General features: G+C 43.7%; 1 protein-coding gene across 1 annotated transcript in view; it reads right to left on the bottom strand.

The window, feature by feature from the left end:
* LOC120937873 (zinc transporter ZIP9-B-like) overlaps positions 1 to 12,969 on the bottom strand; it is a 59,944-nt gene extending 46,975 nt beyond the window's left edge. The window contains exon 1 of the mRNA XM_040351399.1: positions 12,731 to 12,969. Within this exon, the coding sequence (XP_040207333.1) occupies positions 12,731 to 12,826 (96 nt within the window). The 5' untranslated portion in view covers positions 12,827 to 12,969. The remainder of the gene's footprint in view (positions 1 to 12,730) is intronic.
* Positions 12,970 to 22,843: the final 9,874 nt, after the last annotated feature.

Here is a 22,843-nt window from a genome sequence, read left to right as displayed (position 1 = left end):
GACGTTTTAAACTATGTTGTTTTTCGGGTTGTAAAAAATGATCATGTGTGGGCTAAAACGACGTGAAAAACCTGCGCATGCTCAGAAGCAAGTTATGAGACGGGAGCGCTTGTTCTGGTAAAACTACCGTTCATAATGGAGTAAGCACATTCATCACGCTGTAACAGACAGAAAAGCGCAAATCATCTTTTACTAACACGGGATCAGCTAAAGCAGCCTAAAGGGTGGCGCCATCCGCATGGAACTTCCCCTTTATAGTGCCATTGTACGTGTTGTACGTCTCCGCGCTTTGCTAGATTTTTTTTTTAAAACGATGGTGTGTGGGCAACGTCGTTTTAATGATGAAGTTGGAAAAACTTTGTTTTTTCTACATGCCGAAAAACTTCTTTTTTTTCATGCCGAAAAATGATCGTGTGTACGCGGCATTAGGCTCTTATCAGATAGGAATGGGTAGTTCCAACAAGTTAGTTTAGGTATTTAGTATGATACTATACTGGGGGATCACTAATAGTAGGGCGATTTTTATTTCTCTAATCTTCTACTGTAAAATATATTTTTAGTGGGGGGATTGTTTGTAACATTTTAATACACTGGGTTGTTTTTTCGGCAGAATATTGGTATGATATGGCCTCTCCATAGACCCATGACATCTTCAGGTTTGCCATCAGATTAACCTGGGTTGTGTGCATAGTGGGCGGATGGAGGAGCATGTAGTGTTGCCTAGAAGTATACAAGTTGCATCAAAAGCTGCGCTTAGATACCCATTTTAACCTAATCCAAGTGATTTTATTAATTTACTATTAGTGTAAGCTTTTTACTCGGAGAGAGCTTTATTCACTCAATCCTACATGTGAGTATGGGCGTTCCCCCTCTCTCCGGTTCCATTAACCCCCTTGGCGGTAAACCCGAGCGTGACTCGGGGTAGGTTTCCAATGTTAGGATCGGTATCCCCGAGTCACGCTCGGGGTGGACGTGCAGAGTGTGCAGCGGCGCGGCTTACCTGCTCGCTGGATCCACAGGCAAGTTACTTACCTTGTCCCTGGATCCAGCGATGCCACCCCACTGTGTGAGCGAGCGGGACCTCCTCGCTCGATTCACAGTGTCCCCGTGTGCCGCCGATCTCCGTTCCCTGCGACGTTACGACGCACGGGGGCGGAGAACGGCGCCAAATTCAAAAAAGTAAACAAACACTTTACATACAGTATAAAAAATGTTCTTTCTGCCTAAAAACTGTAGATTGTCCAAAAGTGTCCCTTTATGTCAAAAATGGTTTTAGATCAGCTAGAAAACAGTGATAATAAATTATAATCACTTGCAGAAATGTGCGATAGCGATTTGTGGGGAAATTCGTCATAAAAAAAAAAAAAGTAATGACAGCGACAATTCTGCAACTGAGCAAATTTCAGTGATTTTGAGTTGATTACATTATTGAATAATTTTTATTATAATTATATTATTATTTGTTATAATTATTTATAATTATTTATTATATTATAATTTATAATTTTGTTTTAAAAAAAAATCATACCCGGGATGCCTACAAGACTCTTGCTTGGTCAGATTTAAGTGAGTTATTTCTAAAAATTACAGGCCTACAGTATAAAACGCCAATTTTCCTTGCAAAATAATTGTACCGCTTTTGGTACGTAATTCCAGACAGAATCATACCGCCAGGGAGGTTAATGAACTATAGTCGATTGGATCCTCTGCTGAGACGATAGATGGTAATATGAGTCCATCCATTGATGTACCTGATATTAGTAATATGAATTATCATATTAATTTTATCGATTTTAAATTGTAAACCGGAAGTGCCAGTACGACTGGAACGCAGGAGCCGCTCGCCCTTCCTGGTTGAGACAGCGTGCGGTCCAGGAGTGGGGGATGCTAGAGGAGACGCTGTACACACTCGAGGTGAGTGCAGCGGCTGATGTTTCTATAGCTGGGCATATGCTGGTATACTTCAAGGAGGTAGATACTTAGGGGTGGGATTTGTCAGCAGACTAGTTCTGCGCATGTGTCCACACACACACACACACACAATATATATATATATATATATATATATATATATATATATATATATATATATATATATATATATATATATATATATATATATATATACATATATACATATACATACATACACACACACACACACATACTGGAGGGCTTTCTGGAGAGAGCCATGACAGACCTTTCAGGCTCTGAAGAAAGTGGTGCGCCCCAGAAACGTCAGCCGTTTCGCCACGAAAGGGTACCATTGAATCCTCGGTTTAATCCAGTCTTGCTGGCAGGGACCAAGAAGACTGGTCTGATTATTAGACAAAGCTGTATTCAAGCTCTCTTTTGTGAGTATAAATAACTTGTTTTTACTAAATAAAAATCTCTTATGATAATGCACTAGGTCGGTGCGCCCTCCCTCTTTTTTGTTTTTTTCTTTTCTCTCAGTCTTGAGGAAAGACATAATTGAAACTTTTAAATACATTAAGGCTAAGTTCACACTAGCATTGGAAGCAGGCGTTTGAGGGGCAAAAAAGATACAATGGACAGCATACAGTGCTGTTCACATTATCAAAACATGAAGCGGTAGCGTCGCCTCAAAACTGAAGCTTCATATCGAGTCTGTAGGGATTTAAAGCCTTTCAACGGCCTTCCATTCAAGTCTATTGTATTGTGGTGCGGTTGTGGCATGTGTCCAGTGTGAATTTTAGCTGGTTGTTAAAGAGGGGCCCAGGAAGCCAGCTGATGAGTCATCAGCCGTCAGTGGCATTCCACGCTGAATGTAAAAAAAAAAAAGAAAAAATTGCCAGCAATAAGAAAAGGAAAATTGGGAAAAAAAAAAAAAAAAAATGGCATGGGGCTCTCTACCCCCCAATCCATACCAGGCCCTTATCTGTGCATGCAGCACGGCAGGTCAGGTAAAAAAAAAAAAAAAAAGGCCTCTTCCCCACAACCCAGACTGGTGGTTGTGGAGGTCTACAGGTGTTAAGCAAAAGGGGGTCCCCAGATCCCACCCCCCTTTTGTGAATGCGTATAGGGTACACCGTACTGCGAGGCTTTCTCCCTGGTGTGGAGAAAGCCTCTTGAGGGGGGAGGGGGCGAGCAGGAGGGTCAGGACGCCCACTAATACACAGCTCCTTTCTCTATCTGCAAAGTAGAGAGTGTCCCGACTTGCCTGCTCGCCCCCTCAAGAGGCTTTCTCCACACCAGGGAGAAAGCCTTGCATTCAGGGGTCAAGTCCTGGGGAAAAAAGTGTGGGAACTCCCACCCAAAAAAAATAAAAATTGATACGCTCATAAGCGTAATTACTAAACCGCATGTTTTTTTTCTCGAGCCACTGCACCTTAGTAATCCTTTAGGTTACTGGCCGCTTCCTTTTATGGATTCATCAGGTAGTGTGCGGGTATTCCGTCACTTCCTCAATGCCGCAATGTCTCCTGGGAACAATGACAAAAGCTCCCAGGAGACATTGCGGCATCGAGGAAGTGACGGAATACCCGCACACTACCTGATGAATCCATATACAGGAAGTGGCCAGTAACATAAAGGATTACTAAGGTTTGCCTGCCCCTGACAGTGACTGGAGCTGGGCATCGCCGCTTAGTGAAGGATTGGCTCGGGTGGCTCGGCTGCTCTAGTCCTACAAAGGGAACGGAGTTCCTGCTGTGAAAAAAGTGCAGAAACGCGTTACCGCAGGACTTGAGCCCTGCTTGCATTACTGTGTGGAGTTACAGACAGAAGAACAGGAAGTGAGGATTTCTCAGAAGAAATAAAAACATTTAAAAGCAAAATGGAAGGATGAGGTAAGTGAAGGAGGACTGCACTAAGGTAAAGGAAGCTATTTAGGGGGACTTGTAGTTCTGCAACAGCTGGAGGTCCGCTAATTGCATATCCCTGCTATACACTGTCATTGTACTAATGACACTCGCATTGCGTTTGCAATCTGTGTTTGGGGTGTTAGAATAATATTGACACCCGCAGCAGATTGCACACCCAGTGCGTTTTGAATGCGGTGCTGGAAATATGCACGGAATGTAGGTTTCCTATAAGGTTGTACCGATACCGGGCATTTGCCAGAGTACTTGAGCAAATGCTCCGATGCTTCAACCGATACCTGTACAGTCAGGGTGATCAGTGTGGTGGGGGAAGTTACAAGCACCAATCGGTGATCGGTGCTTGTAACTCTCCCACACATGATCACCGCTGACTGTCTCCACATCCCCCCTCCGTACTGCTGCTCTCTCCCTCTGTGTCCCCCTCCATGCTGCTCTCTCTCTCCGTGTCCCCCTCCATGCTGCTCTCTCCCTCTGTACTGGTGTCCCCCTCCATTCTCCTCCTCCACCCCCTCGATCTGTCAGGATGGAGAGCGTAGGTAGAATCCGGTAAATCCGGCTCCTTACTGTTCCGAATGTACAGAGTCAGTGATCACTGACTTTGTCCATTTTACATAACTGAAACATCGTAAACTGTAAACATTTTTAAGCCCCCCCAACAGGGCTGATCAAAAAAAACAAAAAAAAAAGTTGCAATAACTAAAAAAATTGTAAAAATAATACAAAATAACACACCGACACTGTCCACCCCCCCCCCCCCTTAAAAAAATGAAAGCATTGTAAAAAAAAAAAAAAAAAAAAACTACTGACACATGTGAGTAAAAAAAAGTATCGGTGTCGGCAAGTACTTGAAAAAAAGTATCGTTATTTGTACTTGGTCTTAAAGCGGTGGTTCCCCCTTAAAAACAACTTTTTTTTATTCCACTGCCCCCCCACATTCCATCACGATTAAGGCACATATTTTTTTTTTCCTGCTGTACATACCTTACTACAGCATATTCACCCGTGCATCCGGGTTGCGAGTCCCGCAGGAGTGGGCGTTCCTCACATGCTGTTGATTGACGTTTTGCCCAAAAACGAGCTCTCCCCCCGTCACGTAAGCCGCGTCACGGTTGGCGAAAGGAGCCGAACGGCGAGTCGGCGCTATACTGCGCATCGCCGTTCGGCTCCTTTCGCCAATCGTGACGCGGCTTACGCGACGGGGGGAGAGCTCGTTTTTGGGAAAAACGTCAATCAACAGCATGTGAGGAACGCCCACTCCCGCGGGACTCGCAACCCGGATGCACGGGTGAATATGCTGTAGTAAGGTATGTACAGCAGGAAAAAAAAAATATGTGCCTTAATCGTGATGGAATGTGGGGGGGCAGTGGAATAAAAAAAAGTTGTTTTTAAGGGGGAACCACCGCTTTAAAAAAGTGGTATCTGGACAACCCTAGTTTCCTGTATGGTGTTCCGGTGTGAACGAGCCCTAAAATTGTGTTTCTGGTGCAAATACAAATGTAAATTGTTAAAGAGGAACTTTGCTTATGTAAAAAAAAAAACACCATCCCCTCTGGGTGATCTATATACATTGCAGGGATTTTAACAAGCTGTGTCTGAGGGAGCGAGCATGTAACCGTGGCTGAGAGCACCTTAGGGAGGTGACGGCGCTGGATCAGTTGCATGGATGGAGAAAGCCCGCATAAGCCAGGAATAAGGTATTACTCCTTACTCCTGTAACCCCCAGACAAACAAGCTTTTAACCCTTGCCCTGCAATCATTTTTTTTTAGCCTGGAATTCAGCTTAAAGCGGGGGTTCACCCTTAGAGGGCACTTTTCCCCCTTAGATTCCTGCTCGTTTTTACTAGGGGAATCGGCTATTTATTTTAAAATATGTGCAGTACTTACCCGTTTACGAGATGCATCCTCTCCGTCGCTTCCGGGTATGGGCTTCGGGAATGGGCGTTCCTTCTTGATTGACAGTCTTCCGAGAGGCTTCCGACGGTCGCATCCATCGCGTCACGATTTTCCGAAAGAAGCCGAACGTCGGTGCGCAGGTGCAGTATAGAGCCGCACCGACGTTCGGCTTCTTTCGGCTACGAGTGACGCGATGGATGCGACCGTCGGAAGCCTCTCGGAAGACTGTCAATCAAGAAGGAACGCCCGCTCCCGAAGACCCATACCCGGAAGCGACGGAAGAAGATGCAGCTCGAAAACGGGTAAGTACTGCTCATATTTTACTACAAATAGCCGATTCCCCTAGACCGAACGAGCAGGAACCTTATGGGAGAAAAAAAAATTTCATAAATGGGTGAACTCCCGCTTTAAATAAAAAAGGTCACAGGCCATTATTTTTCCCTCTTAAGCCTATCAACTTGAGTCTCTCTATTCATGAAAACTCAAAAACACCCACAGTCGCAGCCAATGGGTCAGGCACTGCTATCTGTACAGTTCCCAGGCATGTCCCAATTTAGTATTTTTCACTCCAGAAATAGGCAAAATCTATTTCTTCCTGTTGAATGTGAGAGATGAAAAAATTCTCAGGACATTATCTTTCCAAGAACCTCCTATTCCTCTTTCCCCTCAGACATTACCCCCTGGAAGAGGGTGAGGACTCAGTCCGCTGTCTGGGACACGAGTAGAGTGCAGGGTCTCTGGGCTGGATGGTGGCCTAGCTGTGTACTGTACACTGACCCACAGGAATCCGGATAGGAGAGAAGTGTCAGTAATCACACGTGTTCCATGCCAGCCAGGGGTGGACTGACAACTCATGGGGCCCCTGGGCAATAGAAGATTATGGGGCCCCTGGGCTTACAGATGGCCACCACGTCAGGAGACAGTGCAGAGGCGGGGAGCTAAAATATCAGGATTTTCACATCAAAAGCGTCGGTTTTGGACATATCAGGGACAGATGTAAAAAAAAAAAAACACAGATTTTTACATACTGTGCCTGGTATTATTGAGCCTGGCAACCCTGATGGGGCCCCCTAGTGGCATCGGGCCCTCGGGCAGTGCCTGAGAGTACCAATGGTCAGTCCGCCCCTGATGCCAGCACAGCACCAAATCCATGATAACAATGCAGGATTATGGGATTGTGTGTGGAGACAACTCAAGGCTCACCTATATAAAACTTCTGCCTTAATGCATAAATACAGCTGTTCTGTGAAACCCTCAGAGGTTTGTTAGAGAACCTTAGTGAACAAACAGCATCATGAAAGACAAAAAAAGACAGGTCAAGGAGTTGTGGAGAAGTTTAAAGCAGGGTTCGATTATATATATATATATATATATATATATATATATATATATATATATATATATATATATATATATATATATATATATATAAAATAAAAAAAAATAAAAAAAAAACATCCCAAGCTTTGAACATCTCATGGAGCACTGTTCAATCCACCATTCAAAAATGAAAAGAGTATGGCACAACTGCAAACCTACCAAGACATGCACGTCCACCTAAACTGACACGGCAGGCAAGGTGAGCATTAATCAGAGAAGCAGACAAGAGGCCCATGGTAACTCTGGAGAAGCTGCAGAGATCCACAGCTCGGGTGGGAGAATCTGTCCACACTAATAGACTTTGTTGGGTCCTGGAGACCAGGTGTTTTGTAAAGCTTTGGGTGGGAAAGAGCCCCCATTCCTTGGTGCACCTCTTACCTGGTAGGGAGACCTCATTTTTAGTTCAGTATATATCTTTACTGTACAGAGCATAGAATTATGTATTGTGTGCTACCCTGCTGAATAAAAGTGCAGGACAATCCTGATTAGGGGTGCAACGGATCGTGCCCGATCCGCGATCCGAACGGGTCGACCTGTTCGGATCGGCACAGTATGCAATCCGCAGAACGCACCGCGGCCTTAGGAGAGACCGTGGCTTCGGCCTAGCTCTGGAGCGGTTGGCCATCTTGGTACACTCGGCGGCAGTGCGCGCTGACGTCATCACCCCTCCCTCTGCTCGTGGATCTTTTCTATTCTGCAAGAGCGCGCTGACTCTGCATGCAACCTGAGTCCAGTGAGACAGACCGAGTACATCAGTACAGTGAGACGGACCGAGTACATCAGTACAGTGAGACGGACAGAGTACATCAGTACAGTGAGTTGGCTAATGGCTATTACAGGGGAAAAATGGCTATACACACAGTGTTACTGTTTACTAGTGTGGGGGCAATGTTGGCTATGACTATTATTACAGTGGCAAAAATGGCAATTACAGTGTTACTGTTTTACTAGTGTGGGGGCAATGTTGGCTATGGCTATTATTAATAGCCATAGCCAACATTGCCCCCACACTAGTAAAACAGTAACACAGTAATTGCCATTTTTCCCCACTGTAATGGTCCCAAAAATGTGTCAAAATTGTCCGATGTGTCCGCCATAATGTCGCAGTCACGAAAAAAAAATCGCTGATCGGCGCCATTGGTAGTAAAAAAAAAAAAAATATTAATAAAAATGTAAAAAGACAAAACTTTTGTTTGTCTTGTGTTTTTTTTTTTTTTTTTTTTTACTGATCCGAAAATGATCCGATCCGTGACTCCTGATCCGAGGGTCGATTTGATCCGTGAGTTTTTTGATCCGTTGCACCCCTAATCCTGATTAGACTGTTCCTGGGTGACCCTGTTCTGTGCCTGGTTTATCGCTGCAAAATACCTGTCCCCTTTAATATATCTTTTATGAATAAAAAAAAAAAATTAAACAGTAAAGTTAGCCCAATTTTTTGTATAATGTAAAAGATGATGTTACTCCATAGGAGAATCGTTAATAAATCGTGATCTTTATTCTAAGAAAAAAAATAGTGATTTTAATTTTAGCCAGAATCGTGCAGCTCTACTATGCATCTATCTATATCCCAACAAATTCTCTCTTTTTTTCCCCCCAATTATTATTATTTTTTTTCCTAAGTGTATAAAATTTAAAATAATTTATTTCATAGTTGAACTATTGAAGCTGGTCTCCGGGTTTTAGCAAACTTAAAGAAGTTTGTTTGGTCCAAACAAACCATTTCACCAACAATGCAGCAGCTATGAACACTGTATAAAGCGTATGTATCCTCTGCTATATACAGAGCGGTGTTCCAGCGGTGGGATGGAAGTTCAAGATTTTTGCTTCTAATAATGCTGGCCATATACATTACACACTCATTAGATTAACCAAATCCATGTAATGTGATCCCCTAAACAAGTCAGTCAGTTTGCATCCTGCAATTAGAGAATACAGAAAAGTTTGTTCATATGAAAGGTCCTTCTATTAGAAAAGTACCTGTTTTATAGTCTTGTACGATGTGACATTTTCCACCCATTATGGGAGATGATGTCATTGAAACTTTTTTATTATTACACATTATACAATCACATTCTGTTATATTGTATATAATCCTCACACACACTGGTGATCTTTGCAGCACAAGCATACAAGTGTGAATTTGCTGGTATAAAATGACAAGGTGGTATAAAGAATTAGACGATCGTTTACATTTTTGTAGTTACTGAATCTGCCAACAATAATCTTGTATACAAACACACACTATACGTTCAATCCACAAAGATAAAGATCCTGACATTTAAAAAAAGAGAGACAGATATTTGTAGCCGAGTCCAATGAGATTTGAAAATACCGGTCACAAGACTCAGAATAAGTGCCGGCTCACACTAGTGCGCTGTACGATATCGCATGTGATTCGCACTGCAGTGCAAATCAAATGCGATGTCCGTGCAATGCGATTTCAGCCATACAGATAGCATCCCCTGCATGTGTGCAGATGTGGCCGAGGTTCCCAAGGGAGGTCTGTGCTTAGGGTTGCCACATGTCCGGGATTCACCCGGACAGTACGGGTCTGAAACCATATGCCCAGGTTTTGTACTGCTTGACACCTGGGCACATTACTCGGCACAGATCAGGCACATTTGAACACCTGCCACTGTGGAGACAGCAGAAGAGGCATTTCTTCTAAATACATTGTGCCTGTGGTGCGTGTTGAGAATCCGAAGCTCCTTTTTGTCTACCCCCAGTCTCCTGCAGGGTCTCTCTGACTCAAACCCCCCTCCAATCACCAGTCTCCTCTACATACTGCCCCCATCATACCCACCACAGTCCTCTCCTGTACATACTGCCCCCATCATACCCGCCGTACTCCTCTCCTGTACATACTGCCCTCATCATACCCACCACACTCCTCTCCTGTACATACTGCCCCCATCATACCCGCCGTACTCCTCTCCTGTACATACTGCCCTCATCATACCCACCACACTCCTCTCCTGTACATACTGCCCCCATCATACCCGCCGTACTCCTCTCCTGTACATACTGCCCCCATCATACCCGCCGTACTCCTCTCCTGTACATACTGCCCCCATCATACCCGCCGTACTCCTCTCCTGTACATACTGCCCCCATCATACCCGCCGTACTCCTCTCCTGTACATACTGCCCCCATCATACCCGCCGTACTCCTCTCCTGTACATACTGCCCCCATCATACCCGCCGTACTCCTCTCCTGTACATACTGCCCCCATCATAACCGCCGTACTCCTCTCCTGTACATACTGCCCCCATCATACCCGCCGTACTCCTCTCCTGTACATACTGCCCCCATCATACCCGCCGTACTCCTCTCCTGTACATACTGCCCCCATCATACCCGCCGTACTCCTCTCCTGTACATACTGCCCCCATCATAATCGCCGTACTCCTCTCCTGTACATACTGCCCCCATCATAGCCGCCGCACTCCTCTCCTGTACATACTGTCCCTATCAAAACCTGTGCATTCAGATGTAGAAGGGGAACTATTTTGACTCTGATGTAAAGGGGAACTCTTGTAATTAACTCCATATGATTAGAAATGTTATGTAATCACAAATATAGATGTATAGTGTGTACTACATAAAAAAAATTGCTGTGCATTGCTTTGTACAGAGGTAATGCAGTTAACCACTTAAGGACCGGACCAATATGCTGCTAAATGACCCAAGGGGTTTTTACAATTCGGCACTGCGTCACTTTAACAGACAATTGCGCGGTCGTGCGACATGGCTCCCAAACAAAATTGGCGTCCTTTTTTCCCCACAAATAGAGCTTTCTTTTGGTGGTATTTGATCACCTCTGCGGTTTTTATTGTTTGCGCTATAAACAAAAATAGAGCGACAATTTTGAAAAAAATTCAATATTTTTTACTTTTTGCTATAATAAATATCCCCCAAAAACATATATAAAAAATGTTTTTTCCTCAGTTTAGGCCGATACGTATTCTTCAACCTATTTTTGGTAAAAAAAAAAATCACAATAAGCGTTTATCGATTGGTTTGCGCAACATTTATAGCGTTTACAAAATAGGGGATAGTTTTATTATTTTTTTTTTTTTTACTACCAATGGCGGCGATCAGCGATTTTTTTCGTGACTGCGACATTATGGCGGACACTTCGGACAATTTTGACACATTTTTGGGACCATTGTCATTTTCACAGCAAAAAATGCATTTAAATTGCATTGTTTATTGTGAAAATGACAGTTGCAGTTTGGGAGTTAACCACAGGGGGCGCTGAAGAAGTTAGGGTTCACCTAGTGTGTGTTTACAACTGTAGGGGGGTGTGGCTGTAGGTCTGACGTCATCGATCGAGTCTCCCTATAAAAGGGATCACTTGATCGATGCAGCCGCCACAGTGAAGCACGGGGAAGCCGTGTTTACATATGGCTCTCCCCGTTCTTCAGCTCTGGGGAGCGATCGCGACGGAGCGGCTATAAACGAATAGCCGCGCCCTCATACCGGATCGCTCCTGAAGCCACGGGAACCGCCGCATGTACCGGGGGGGGGGGGTCCCGATCGGACCCCCGACCCACGTCTAGGCAGGGACGTACAGGTACGCCAATGTGCCTGTCCGTGCCATTCTGCCGACGTATATGTACATGCGGCGGTCCGGAAGTGGTTAATGTACTATAAAAAAAATAAAAATAAAAAAATTGGCGTGAGCTGCTGAAGTGTTCAGGTTCGGCATTGCGAAAAGGTGGCAACCCTACCTGTGCTACACAAATGAAAGGGGATGTCTGGACAGCCGCACTCCAAAAATATTTTTATTGTTAAAACAGAATTACAGAATACATGTCACAGCAAACAGGATACAAGCTGACGCGTTTCACACTATAACTTGGTGCTTAATCATAGCTACGATTAAGCACCAAGTTATAGTGTGAAACGCGTCAGCTTGTATGCTGTGGCATGTATCCTGTGATTCTGTTTTAACAATAAAAAGCAATATTTTTGGAGTGCGCATGTCCAGATATCCCCTTTCATTTGCATTGCTATATGCATTGCCAGCACCCGCGGCTTCAGACACGGTGAAGAGGTTCATCATTTGTACTTTCTACCTTGAGCGGTGACTTCCTTTATCTACACCTGTGCAGGATTCCGCCTCCTGGCCACACATGTGCAAACACTGGCAACAGCGATGTCCAAGCGCATATATGGACGCACCGATGGGCTCTGCCAGGACGAGCCCTGAGGGAGGGAGGGGGTCAGTGTGCCCGGAACAGGACAGAAATTATACTTTAAAACTGGCGCACGTTTCAAGCATTAAATACTGAGAAAAGGTTCTGAATGGGCTGCCGTAACACAACGCACTGTAATGATATACATGGGCCCTAAAGACCCCCGACCCATAAGGGGCCCCTCCAAGGTACCACATTCTCCTGTGGAGCCCATAGGACCCAGGAACCCTCCCCGGAACACAGGGGGTTAACCCTGACTGATACAATGTAACCAGTATTACTGTGCCCCCCCCCCCCATGGCACACAGGAGGAGAACCATTACTAATACAATGTAACAAGTAAGACACACACGGGGGGGGGGGTGTGACACAATGTAACCAGTATGACCCCCTCCTCCCCCCCTCTCCTCACCTCGGACAGTCGCACAGCCAGCGGTATGAGCCCCAGGAGGAAGCAGCCCAGGAACATTCCCAGGGAGATGAGGAACACCACGAGCAGCCCGTCCATGTCTGGGAGTGTATGAGGGGGGGGGCGGCGCTCAGTGCGGGTTCATGTCCCGGGGGGTGAGGGGGGGGAAGGCCGGACACCGCTCCGCTCTCTCATTCCTCACACGTCTCCTCTCACCGACCGACCGACCCAACTTCTTCTATACGGGAAGATCATAGGCAGACCGCGGTCACACCGCCGCCACCTAATGGACGCTTGCGGGAAGTGCAGAAAGCGGTGGACTGTGAACTGTCATGAAATGTCATCAACACAGTGGGGCAGATTCATGTAGATCTGCGGATCTTTAGATCCGCTAGATCTACCTGGTTTACGATCCGCCGGTGCAATTTAGCGAGGCAAGTGCATGATTCATAAAGCACTTACCTCGCAAACTGCACCGTCGGATCCTAACTCCCCCCGGCGGAATGCAAATTCCGCGGCTAGGGGGAGTGTACAATTTAAATCAGGCGCGTTCCCGCGCCGATTTAACTGCGCATGCGCCGGGGCGAAAAAGCCCAGTGCGCATGCTCCAAATGACGTCGCTACGACGTCATTGTTTGCGGCGGGTACGTCGTTTGCGGCCATCGGTATTCCCGATCGCGGTACGCAAATGACGTAGAAAATTTAAAAATCGGCGCGGGAACGTCGGCCATACTTAACATTAGCTACCCCTCATAGAAGCAGGGGTAGCTATCCGCCGGAAAAACCCGAACGCAAACGACGTAGAAAACGAGCGACGGGCGGGTGTACGGACGTGAATCGGCGGTTTTCCTCATTTGCATATGCGACGGGTAAAAAATCGCGACGACACCTAGCGGCAGGCGGGAGATTACAGCCTAAGATTCGACTGGTGTAAGTCACTTACACCAGTCGGATCCAAGGGAGATCTATGCGGAACTGATTCTTATGAATCAGTCGCATAGCTCCGACGGTGGGATCTCACAGATCCGCCCGTCGGGTCTCACAGATACGACGGCGGATCAGGAGATCCGCCGGCGTATCTATTGATGAATCTGCCCCACAGAGAGAGTGGGGTAGATTCAGATAGATTAGCGGATCTTTAGATCCGCGTAATCTATCTTATTTACGATCCGCCAGCGCATGTTTTTGAGGCAAGTGCTGTATTCAGAAAGCACTTGCCTCTAAAGTTGCGCCGGCGGATCGTAAATCCCCCGGCGGAATTCAAATTCCGCGGCTAGGGGGAGTTTACTATTTAAATCAGGCGCGTCCCCGCGCCGATCATACTGCGCATGCGCCGCCGGCTAAATTTCCCAGCGTGCATTGCTCCAAATGACGTCGCTAGGACGTCATTGGTTTCGGCGTGAGCGTAAATTGCGTCCGGCCGTATTCTGAATCGACTTACGCAAACGACGTAAAAATTCAAAACTCGGCGCGGGAACGACGGCCATACTTAACATAGGATACGCCTCACATAGCAGGGGTAACTATACGCCGGAAAAAGCCGAACACAAGCGACGTAAAAAAAAAAGCGATGGGCGGGCGTTCGTTTCTGAATCGGCGGATCTCCTCATTTGCATATTCGCCGCGTATACAAACGGAAGCGCCACCTAGCGGCCAGCGGGAGATTGCAGCCTAAGATCCGACGGATCCGACCGTTGGATCTCAGAGATACGACGGCATATCAGGAGATATGCCGTCGTATCTCTATCTGAATCTACCCCAGTGAGATCAGGACTGAGGAGGAGGAACACCTACCTACATACTACTCACCAATACACAGATATATATATATATATTTATATATACAGTAAAATCTTGGATTGCGAGCATAATTCGTTCTGGAAACATGCTTGTAATCCAAAGCACTTGTATATCAATGCGAATTTCTCCATAAGAGATAATGGAAACCCAAATGATTCGTTCCGCAACCGTTTACTCATAGGTCCTTCAGTTTAAAGTCCATAGAAAAAGATTATAGCAATGGTTGTGTAACCATGAAATATCCATCCACTAATGGAAGCCTCCACAAGGGGATCAGAAGCAAAATCCAGCAGGAGCTACAGAGTATAAAAAAAAAATGGAGGCGCCTCTAATGTCGCGTACACACGATCGGAATTTCCGATGGCTTAAAATCCGATGGAATTTTTTGTCGGAATTCTGTTCAAGCTGTCTTGCATACACACTGTCAGACCAAATTCTGACCGTCCAAAACGCGGTGACGTAAAACACTACGACGAGCCGAGAAAAATTAAGTTCAATGCTTCGGAGCATGCGTCGACTTGATTCTGAGCATGCGTGGGTTTTTTCTCTGTCGGAGTTGCACACAGGAAATAGGAATTTCCAGTCGTTTTTTTTTTCCATCGGAAAAAAATAAAACATGTTAACGTATTCCTATTGGGTGCCCCGCAGAAATGGGCCCATAAGCTTCAGGTGGTTCAGAACCACACTGCTCGCTTTGTACTCGGTCTAGCGAGAAGAGACCATATTAGCCTGGCCAGGAGATCACTTCATTGGCTCCCTATCGAGCAGAGAGTGATCTTTAAAACGCTCTGTATCTTCTTCCGTGCATACTGGGGACAGGGTCCCAAGTACTTACACAGCTTGGCGGTGCACTATGAACCCTCGCGCCCATTAAGATCCAAGACCCAACATTTAGCCACAGTCATTCCATCTAAACTTTCTTCCATGGGAGGCAAACGACTCCAGAGTAGGGGTGCCATGCTGTGGAATGCCCTCTCCTTGGAACTTAAGATGACATCTAACCTGCTCCTCTTCAGAAAAAAAATAAAGACGGAACTGTTCATCCAGGCCTATGGTTAAATTTATATTCTTTTCCCTCTTACAGTCCGCCCCCTCATTGAAGGGGCCACTTGCCTCTCCAATAACTATGATGTCCTCTACCCCTCCTCTAGTATCCCCACTGTTCCTTTTTTCTTTTATATTTTTTCTCATACACTTCACGGCTCATTCCTCTTGCTCCCCTAAGGGCTGGATACCCTTTCCTTTTACCGCCCTCTCTTCTCTTTTCTCTCTCTTCTTCACCACGGATTGATTCAAAGTTACATCTCACCAGCGGCGCTTAGACGCTCACTTCACAGTGGGCATTTGGCGCCTAATTAAGCTCAAAAATCAATCAATCAATCAATCAACTAGGGATGTCCCGATACCGATACTAGTATCGAGCATTTCCCAAGTACTTGTACTCGGGGGAAATGGTCCGATGCTTCACCCGATACCTGGGCAGTCAGGTATCGGGTGGTGGGGGGAGTTACTAGTCTTCTCCGTGTTGTCTTCTCCCCCTCCGTGTTAAGACCCCTGATATCTCACCAAAGCCCCCCCAACAGGGCTGATAAAAAAAAGGAAAAAAAAATTGTAATAAATAATTTAAAAAATAAAATGTAAATAATAATAATAATAATAATAATAATAAAAAAAACACACTGACAATCCACTACCCCTCCCCCCCTTTAAAAAAAAAAAATCACTGTAAAAAATAAAAATTGTAAAAAATAAAAATTGTAAAAAATAAAAATTGTGTAAAAAAAAAGTTACATGACATTAAAAATATATCGGTATTCGGTATCGGCAAGTACTTGAAAAAAAGTATCGGTACTTGTACTCGGTCTCAAAATAGTGGTATCGGGACAACCCTACCCCTGGTTCACACCAGTGTGGCTTTGAAATTGCACTACTTCAGCACAATTTCAAAGCGGCAGATAAGTGCGATCTGGATTAGTGATTATATTGCGGCTTGCGACTTTACAGGCACCTCATGTTTTTAATTTTGCCTCTAAATGCCCCTCTATGTTCACCTTGGTGTCCATGCACATATAGATGTTTAGAGGCAGAACCCCCCCCCCCCATTACGTGCATGTTTAGAAGAGGATCGCTTGGGATGGGATTTGCTCTCCCTGCCGCCCTAAGGCCAGGTTGCACAATGCACCCCCTCCCCGACAACCAAACCCCCCCCCCTTTCAAATCAACGGAGAATGGTAACCGAATGGCAGGGGCGGCGTGGTTAGTTCAAATATTTTTTGTTTCTTTATTTTTTTTTACTTTTTTATTACTTTTTTTTTATTTTGTAGCTTGTCTTTTACTTTTTTATTTTTGTATAATTTACTTATTATTTTTAATATTATTTTCCTTATTCTTTACTTTTTATTTACTTTTTTATTTTAATAATTTAATTATTATTATTATTTATTAAGTTTTTTATCTTTTTTTTTTCACTTAACTTAACTGCTATCACACAGGAGTAGGGTTGTCCCGATACCACTTTTTTAAGACCGAGTACAAGTACCGATACTTTTTTCAAGTACTCACTGATACCAATTACCAATACTTTTTTTTTAATCTCATGTGACAGTGGCACATGTGTCAGTATTTTTTTTATTATTATTATTTTTTACAATTTTTTATTTTATACATTTTTTTTTGTGTGTGTGTTTTTTTTTTCAATCATTGCAATTCTTCTTTCTTTTTATCAACCCTGTTGGGGGGCTTTGAGATATCAGGGGTCTTAACAGACCTCTGACATCTTCCCTTTGAGACAGGGAAAGGGACTAGGGACACAGATTCCACAGTCCCTTTCTCAGCAGCCTCAGCTGTGCTGAAAATGAATGGAGAGAAGACAGTGGCTCCTCTTCATTCATATACTGAGACACTGTAAACACAGTTTACATTGTTTCAGTTATGTGAATGGACAGAGTCAGTGATCACTGACTCTGTACATTCGAAAAAGGTAGGAGCCGGATTTACCTCCGCTCTCCATCCTGACAGATCGAGGAGGACAGATGCACGGAGGGGGAGAAGAGAGGGGGACAGCAGCACAAAGGGGGGACGGCAGCAGAATGGAGGGGGACTGGAGGAGGATACGGGGACAGTCAACGGTGATCGTGTGTGGGAGAGTTACAAGCACCGATCACCGCTGATTTTACTAAAGCAGGTGAAAGCCAGACTTTGAAATCTATACCATGTGATCAGTGCTTGTAACTCTCCCACCGCACTGATCACCCTCACTACCTAGGTATCGGGTTAAGCATCGGAGCATTTTCCCCGAGTACAAGTACTCAGGCAAATGCTCGGTATCGGTATCGGGACAACACTACACATTATGTAGTAAATGTAATGCTACAGATGAATATCAAGAAGAACTTAAAGTGGAGGTTCACCCAAAAACCTTTTTTTTAACATTAGATTAAGGCTCGTTTTGTCAAGGGGAATCGGGTGTTTTTTTTACAATCGAAGCAGTACTTACCGTTTTAGAGATGCATCTTCTCCGCCGCTTCCGGGTATGGGCTGCGGGACTGGGCGTTCCTACTTGATTGACAGGTTTCCGACAGGCTTCCGACGGTCGCATACATCGCGTCACGATTTTCCGAAAGTAGCCGAACGTCGGTGCGCAGGCGCCGTATAGAGCCGCATCGACGTTCGGCTTCTTTCGGCTACTCATGACGCGATGTATGCGACCGTCGGAAGCCTGTCAATCAAGTAGGAACGCCCAGTCCCGAAGACCATACCCGGAAGCGGCGGAGAAGATCGCTCTCTAAAACAGTAAGTACTGCTCGGATTTTAAAAAAACTACCCGATTCCCCTTGACAAAATGAGCATCAATCTAATCTTAAATTGTTTTAAGCTTTAAGCACCTAGGCAGGGAAATATGGGGTTACTGTGTTATACAAACTTCCTCCATTTTGCATCCTCCTGTTGTTGCCGCTTGTGCACGGCCCCTGGGGTGTCCATGCAGTCCTTTACTCAATGGTAGTAGTAGCAGCAGAATGGTGTTGTAAGGTGTAATTCTAAGTCTGCCCATGTTGTATGTGAAAAAGATCTTAAGCCCTGGTTCACACTGATGCTACTTTGAAATCGTGCTACTTTACTTGAAGTAGTGTGATTTCAAAGTAGCAAGGTCAGCGCGATTTCAGGTGCTACTTGATAGACATTTGTGTGGCTTCATACACAGATGTCTATAGAAATCGCACCTGAAATCGGCAAAAGTAGTGCAGGAACGGTGCGGCGCCGCAAAATCGGTGTCGCACCGATTGGAACAGTGCCATTGCTGCGACTTGTCATGCGATTTGATCTCTCAAATCGCATGACAAATCGCTCCAATGTGAACCTAGGCTAAAACTGACAAGTTTTTGTAAAACATTGTTTTAATTTTCTTTATACATTTTGCAAATTTTGGGACAAAAAAATGAAATCTTCAAAAGATTCACCCTGTCTCTTTAAAAAATACCTTGGGGTGTTTACTCTGCAAAATGTGGTAATTTGTGTGGGTGTTTCTACTGTCCTGGTGCTCCAGGTCCTCAAAAAATGTGATAGGAAGTCAGGAAACGATGTGCATAATATATGTCCCTAGAAAGCCTCAAGGTGCCCCTTGGATTCTGGTACTCTGTGGTTAGGTTGTGAAAAAGTCTCACACTTGGGTTTCCCCTTTACATGGGAGAAGTAAAAGAATGTGTTTTAGGATGTAATGCTAAGTATGTCCATGCTGTGTGTTAGAGACATCTTATTAACCTCCCTGGCGGTATGATTCTTTCAGAAAAAACATGCTGAAAGCGGTACCATTATTTGCAAGGAAATTTGGCGTTTTATATTGTAGGTCTGTAATTCTTAGGAATAACTCACTTAAATCTGACCAAACAAGAGTCTAGTAGGCATCCCGGGTATGACATTTTTTTAAAAACAAAATTATAATTTATAATATAATAAATAATTATAACAAGTAATATAATTATAATAAAAATTATTCAATAATGTAATCAACTCAAATTTTTTTACATACAGTATGTAATGTGTTTGTTTACGTTTTTGAATTTGGCGCTATTCTCCGCCCCCGTGCGTCGTAACGTCGCAGGGAATGGAGATCGGCGGCACAGGAGGACACTGTGTGAATCGAGCGAGGTCCCGCTCACTCACACAGCGCGGTGGCATCGCCGGATCCAGGGACAAGGTAAGTAACTTTGTCTGCTGCTGCAGCGAGGCGAGCCCGAGTCTGACTCAGGGTTACCGCTTTTGGTATGAAAATCTCACGCCGAGTCAGACTCGGGATTACCGCCAGGGGGGTTAATTGAAAAGTTTGTGTAAAAAAAAAATACATTTTCATTTTCTTTCTGCATTTTCCAAAAGCTTTTCTAAATTGAGTCACTTTGTGATTCTTTCTATTATCCTGATGCCCCAGGGTTTCCAAAAGTGTGACGAGCAATAAGAGAATTAGATGCGTCATTTATCAATCTGTAAGGTGCTCCTTGGACTTTGGGCCCCTCTTTGCATCTAGACTGTGTAAGTCTCACCCATGTGGTATTTTTATACTTGGAGTAGCAGAATGTGATTTGGGGAGTATTTGTAAGTATGTCTAAGCTGTGTATGAGAAATATCAATTTTGTGAAAAATAAATTATTTACTTTTATCACAAAATTTATGATTTTTTTTTTACTTTTAAAGAATTGTGTCAAAAAAATTACATCTTCTAAAAATTCCCCATGCTTCTTACTAAATACCTTGGACTATCTACTTTACAAAAATGGGTCATTTGGGGGGAGTATTTGTATTGTCCTGGCATTTTAGGGCCTCAATATTAGAAGCAGTTGGAGCATCGGGATTGATGAATTTTCAAATACTGTTTGTAGACTTTTTTTTTTTCTTTGTTGTTGACAAAGAAATGTAGCATTTTGGCCTAAATTTTATGAAGAAAGATTATTTATTTGCAAAGTTTTATAACAGAAACTTTAATTAAACATTTTTTGGTTCAATTGTAAAAAAACAAACAAAAAAAAAACAAAAAAAAGTTTTAGTCAGTTTTCCTTTATTTAACAAAACACACTAATTAAATACCATTAAAAGAAAGTTGGATCTGTTTCAAATGACATGGAATTAATTTGTGTACAGTGTTGCTTCACTGAGTTATTGTCATTCAAAGTGTGACAGCAATGAAATCTAAAAACTGGTCTGGGCAGAAAGGGGGTGAACCAGTCTGGTCTCGAAGTGGTTAAAGGGTCAGCTTGTTTATTGTTTATTGCTTATTGCTTGTATAGCGTAGAATCACCCGAAGGTATTGAAACGCTTCCAGACCTTAACAATTCACAACAAGACTGAGTGTTACAGGCATTAATTAACATAATAACAATATAAAATATGTACCACAGTTAAAATCAACTAATAAAACAACAATATAACACCATAAAACCAAAACAGTACAAAAACCATAGAAATCACATAAGACCAAGGAGAGACAACACACAATTCCCCACACAAACAGATCTAGCAGTGCTTCCCTCCAGAATGACCCTAACCTCACTTGCTAGCCCCAAGCTTGTCTAAAACATACTTTTTTTTTTTACAAATGCATCATCGCATGAATCGTGTCCATTAATCATCTGCCCTTATTCAAGATGGCTGAAGCTAGAAGGGGTTTCAAAGTGTTTTTTTTCCAACAAAATAAAGCATTGAGACAGTTTGGGTTAGTTTGTGGTGCTCAGATACAGTTTACTGTAAAAACCTTGGTTTGAGAGTAACTTGGTTTGAGAGCGTTTTGCAAGACCAGCAATTTTTTATAATAGATTTTGACTTGATATACAAGCGATGTCTTGATACACGAGTAGCATCATGAGTATAAAAGAGAAGAGAGGCACCCCTAAATGTAGCGATATGGTTACATTTAATAAATGTACAAAATTTAGCAACTTATTACTACACTTAGAGACGCCTCTCTTCTCTTTTATACTCTGTAGCTCCTGCTGGATTTTGCTTCTAATCCCCTTGTGGAGGCTTCCATTTGTGAATGGATATTTTATGATTACACAACCTGGTCACATTGCTATAATCTTTTTATATGGACTATAAACTGAAGGACCTATGAATAAATGGTTGTGGAACGAATCATCTGAGTTTCCATTATATCTTATGGGGAAATTTGCTTCGATATACAAGTGCTTTGGATTACAAGCATGTTTCTGGAACGAATTATGCTCACAATCCAAGGTTTTACTGTAGTTGTATTTCAAGGATGAGTGGTTGGGGGGGGGGGGCAGCAAATACAATAAATATAAGGAACATAAAAAACCCCACAAAGAACATTTACTGCTACAAATAAAATGTATTTGACTTATAATGATACATGTTTCTAAATCAAAGTAGTTTCAGCTGGTACAGCGTTATATGAAACAAAAATTATTGCAAAGTTAGGTACTTCCATCATCCATAAATTTTGTATTGCCCATATAAACTTCTGCATTGCAGTAACACATGCATTAGCACAAGTGTTACTGCAATATATTTTTGGCACCCAAAAGCACTAAAGCAGTGCACCAGCAGTGCAGTGTGCTGCAAAGTGCAGCAATGCATAGTAGTGCATTGACATACTATATCTTACAAAAAAGGGTCATATGCAATTTTAGTACGTGTAATGCCGCGTACACACGATCGGACATTCCGACATCAAAACCGTGGATTTTTTTCCGACAGATTGTTCGCTCAAACTTGTCTTGCATACACACGGTCACACAAATCTTGTCGGAAATTCTGAACGTCAAAAACGCGGTCACATACAACACTATGACGAGCCAAGAAAAAGTTCAATGATTCCGAGCATGCGTAAGATTTTTGTGAGACAAAATTGGCTACAGACGATCGGAATTTCCGACAATAACTTTTGTCGGAAAATTTGAGAACCAGCTCTCAAACATTTGTTGTCGTAAATTCCGACAGAAAATGTCCGATGGAGCCTACACACGGTCGGATTTTCCGACAACAAGCTCACATCGAACATTTGTTGTCGGAAATTCTGACCGTGTGTACACGCCATTAGGGTACATTGGCTGCAAATTCATTTTAAATGAGCTGCTCTAACACAACGCACATTAACTCGCATGATCTACAGGGCAGGGTGGTGTAGCGTCCAACAAGGTCAGCATAAGTGAGACATCCCATAATGCTCTTTATGTAGACACCTGCCCCAGCCCTGGCCCTGCCCCTAGCTGCCTCCTTAAAGTGGAGGTTCACCCTAAAAACGATTTTTTAACACTAGAGGCAGCATAGTAAGGGCATATACTTTTGGCAATTTTTTTTTTTCTCCGT

The sequence above is a fragment of the Rana temporaria genome, chromosome 4 (assembly GCF_905171775.1).
Source record: "Rana temporaria chromosome 4, aRanTem1.1, whole genome shotgun sequence".
In the NCBI taxonomy this organism is placed as follows: Eukaryota; Metazoa; Chordata; class Amphibia; order Anura; family Ranidae; genus Rana; species Rana temporaria.
Note: the sequence above shows the minus strand (reverse complement) of the source record. Positions and strands in the feature narration are given on the sequence as shown.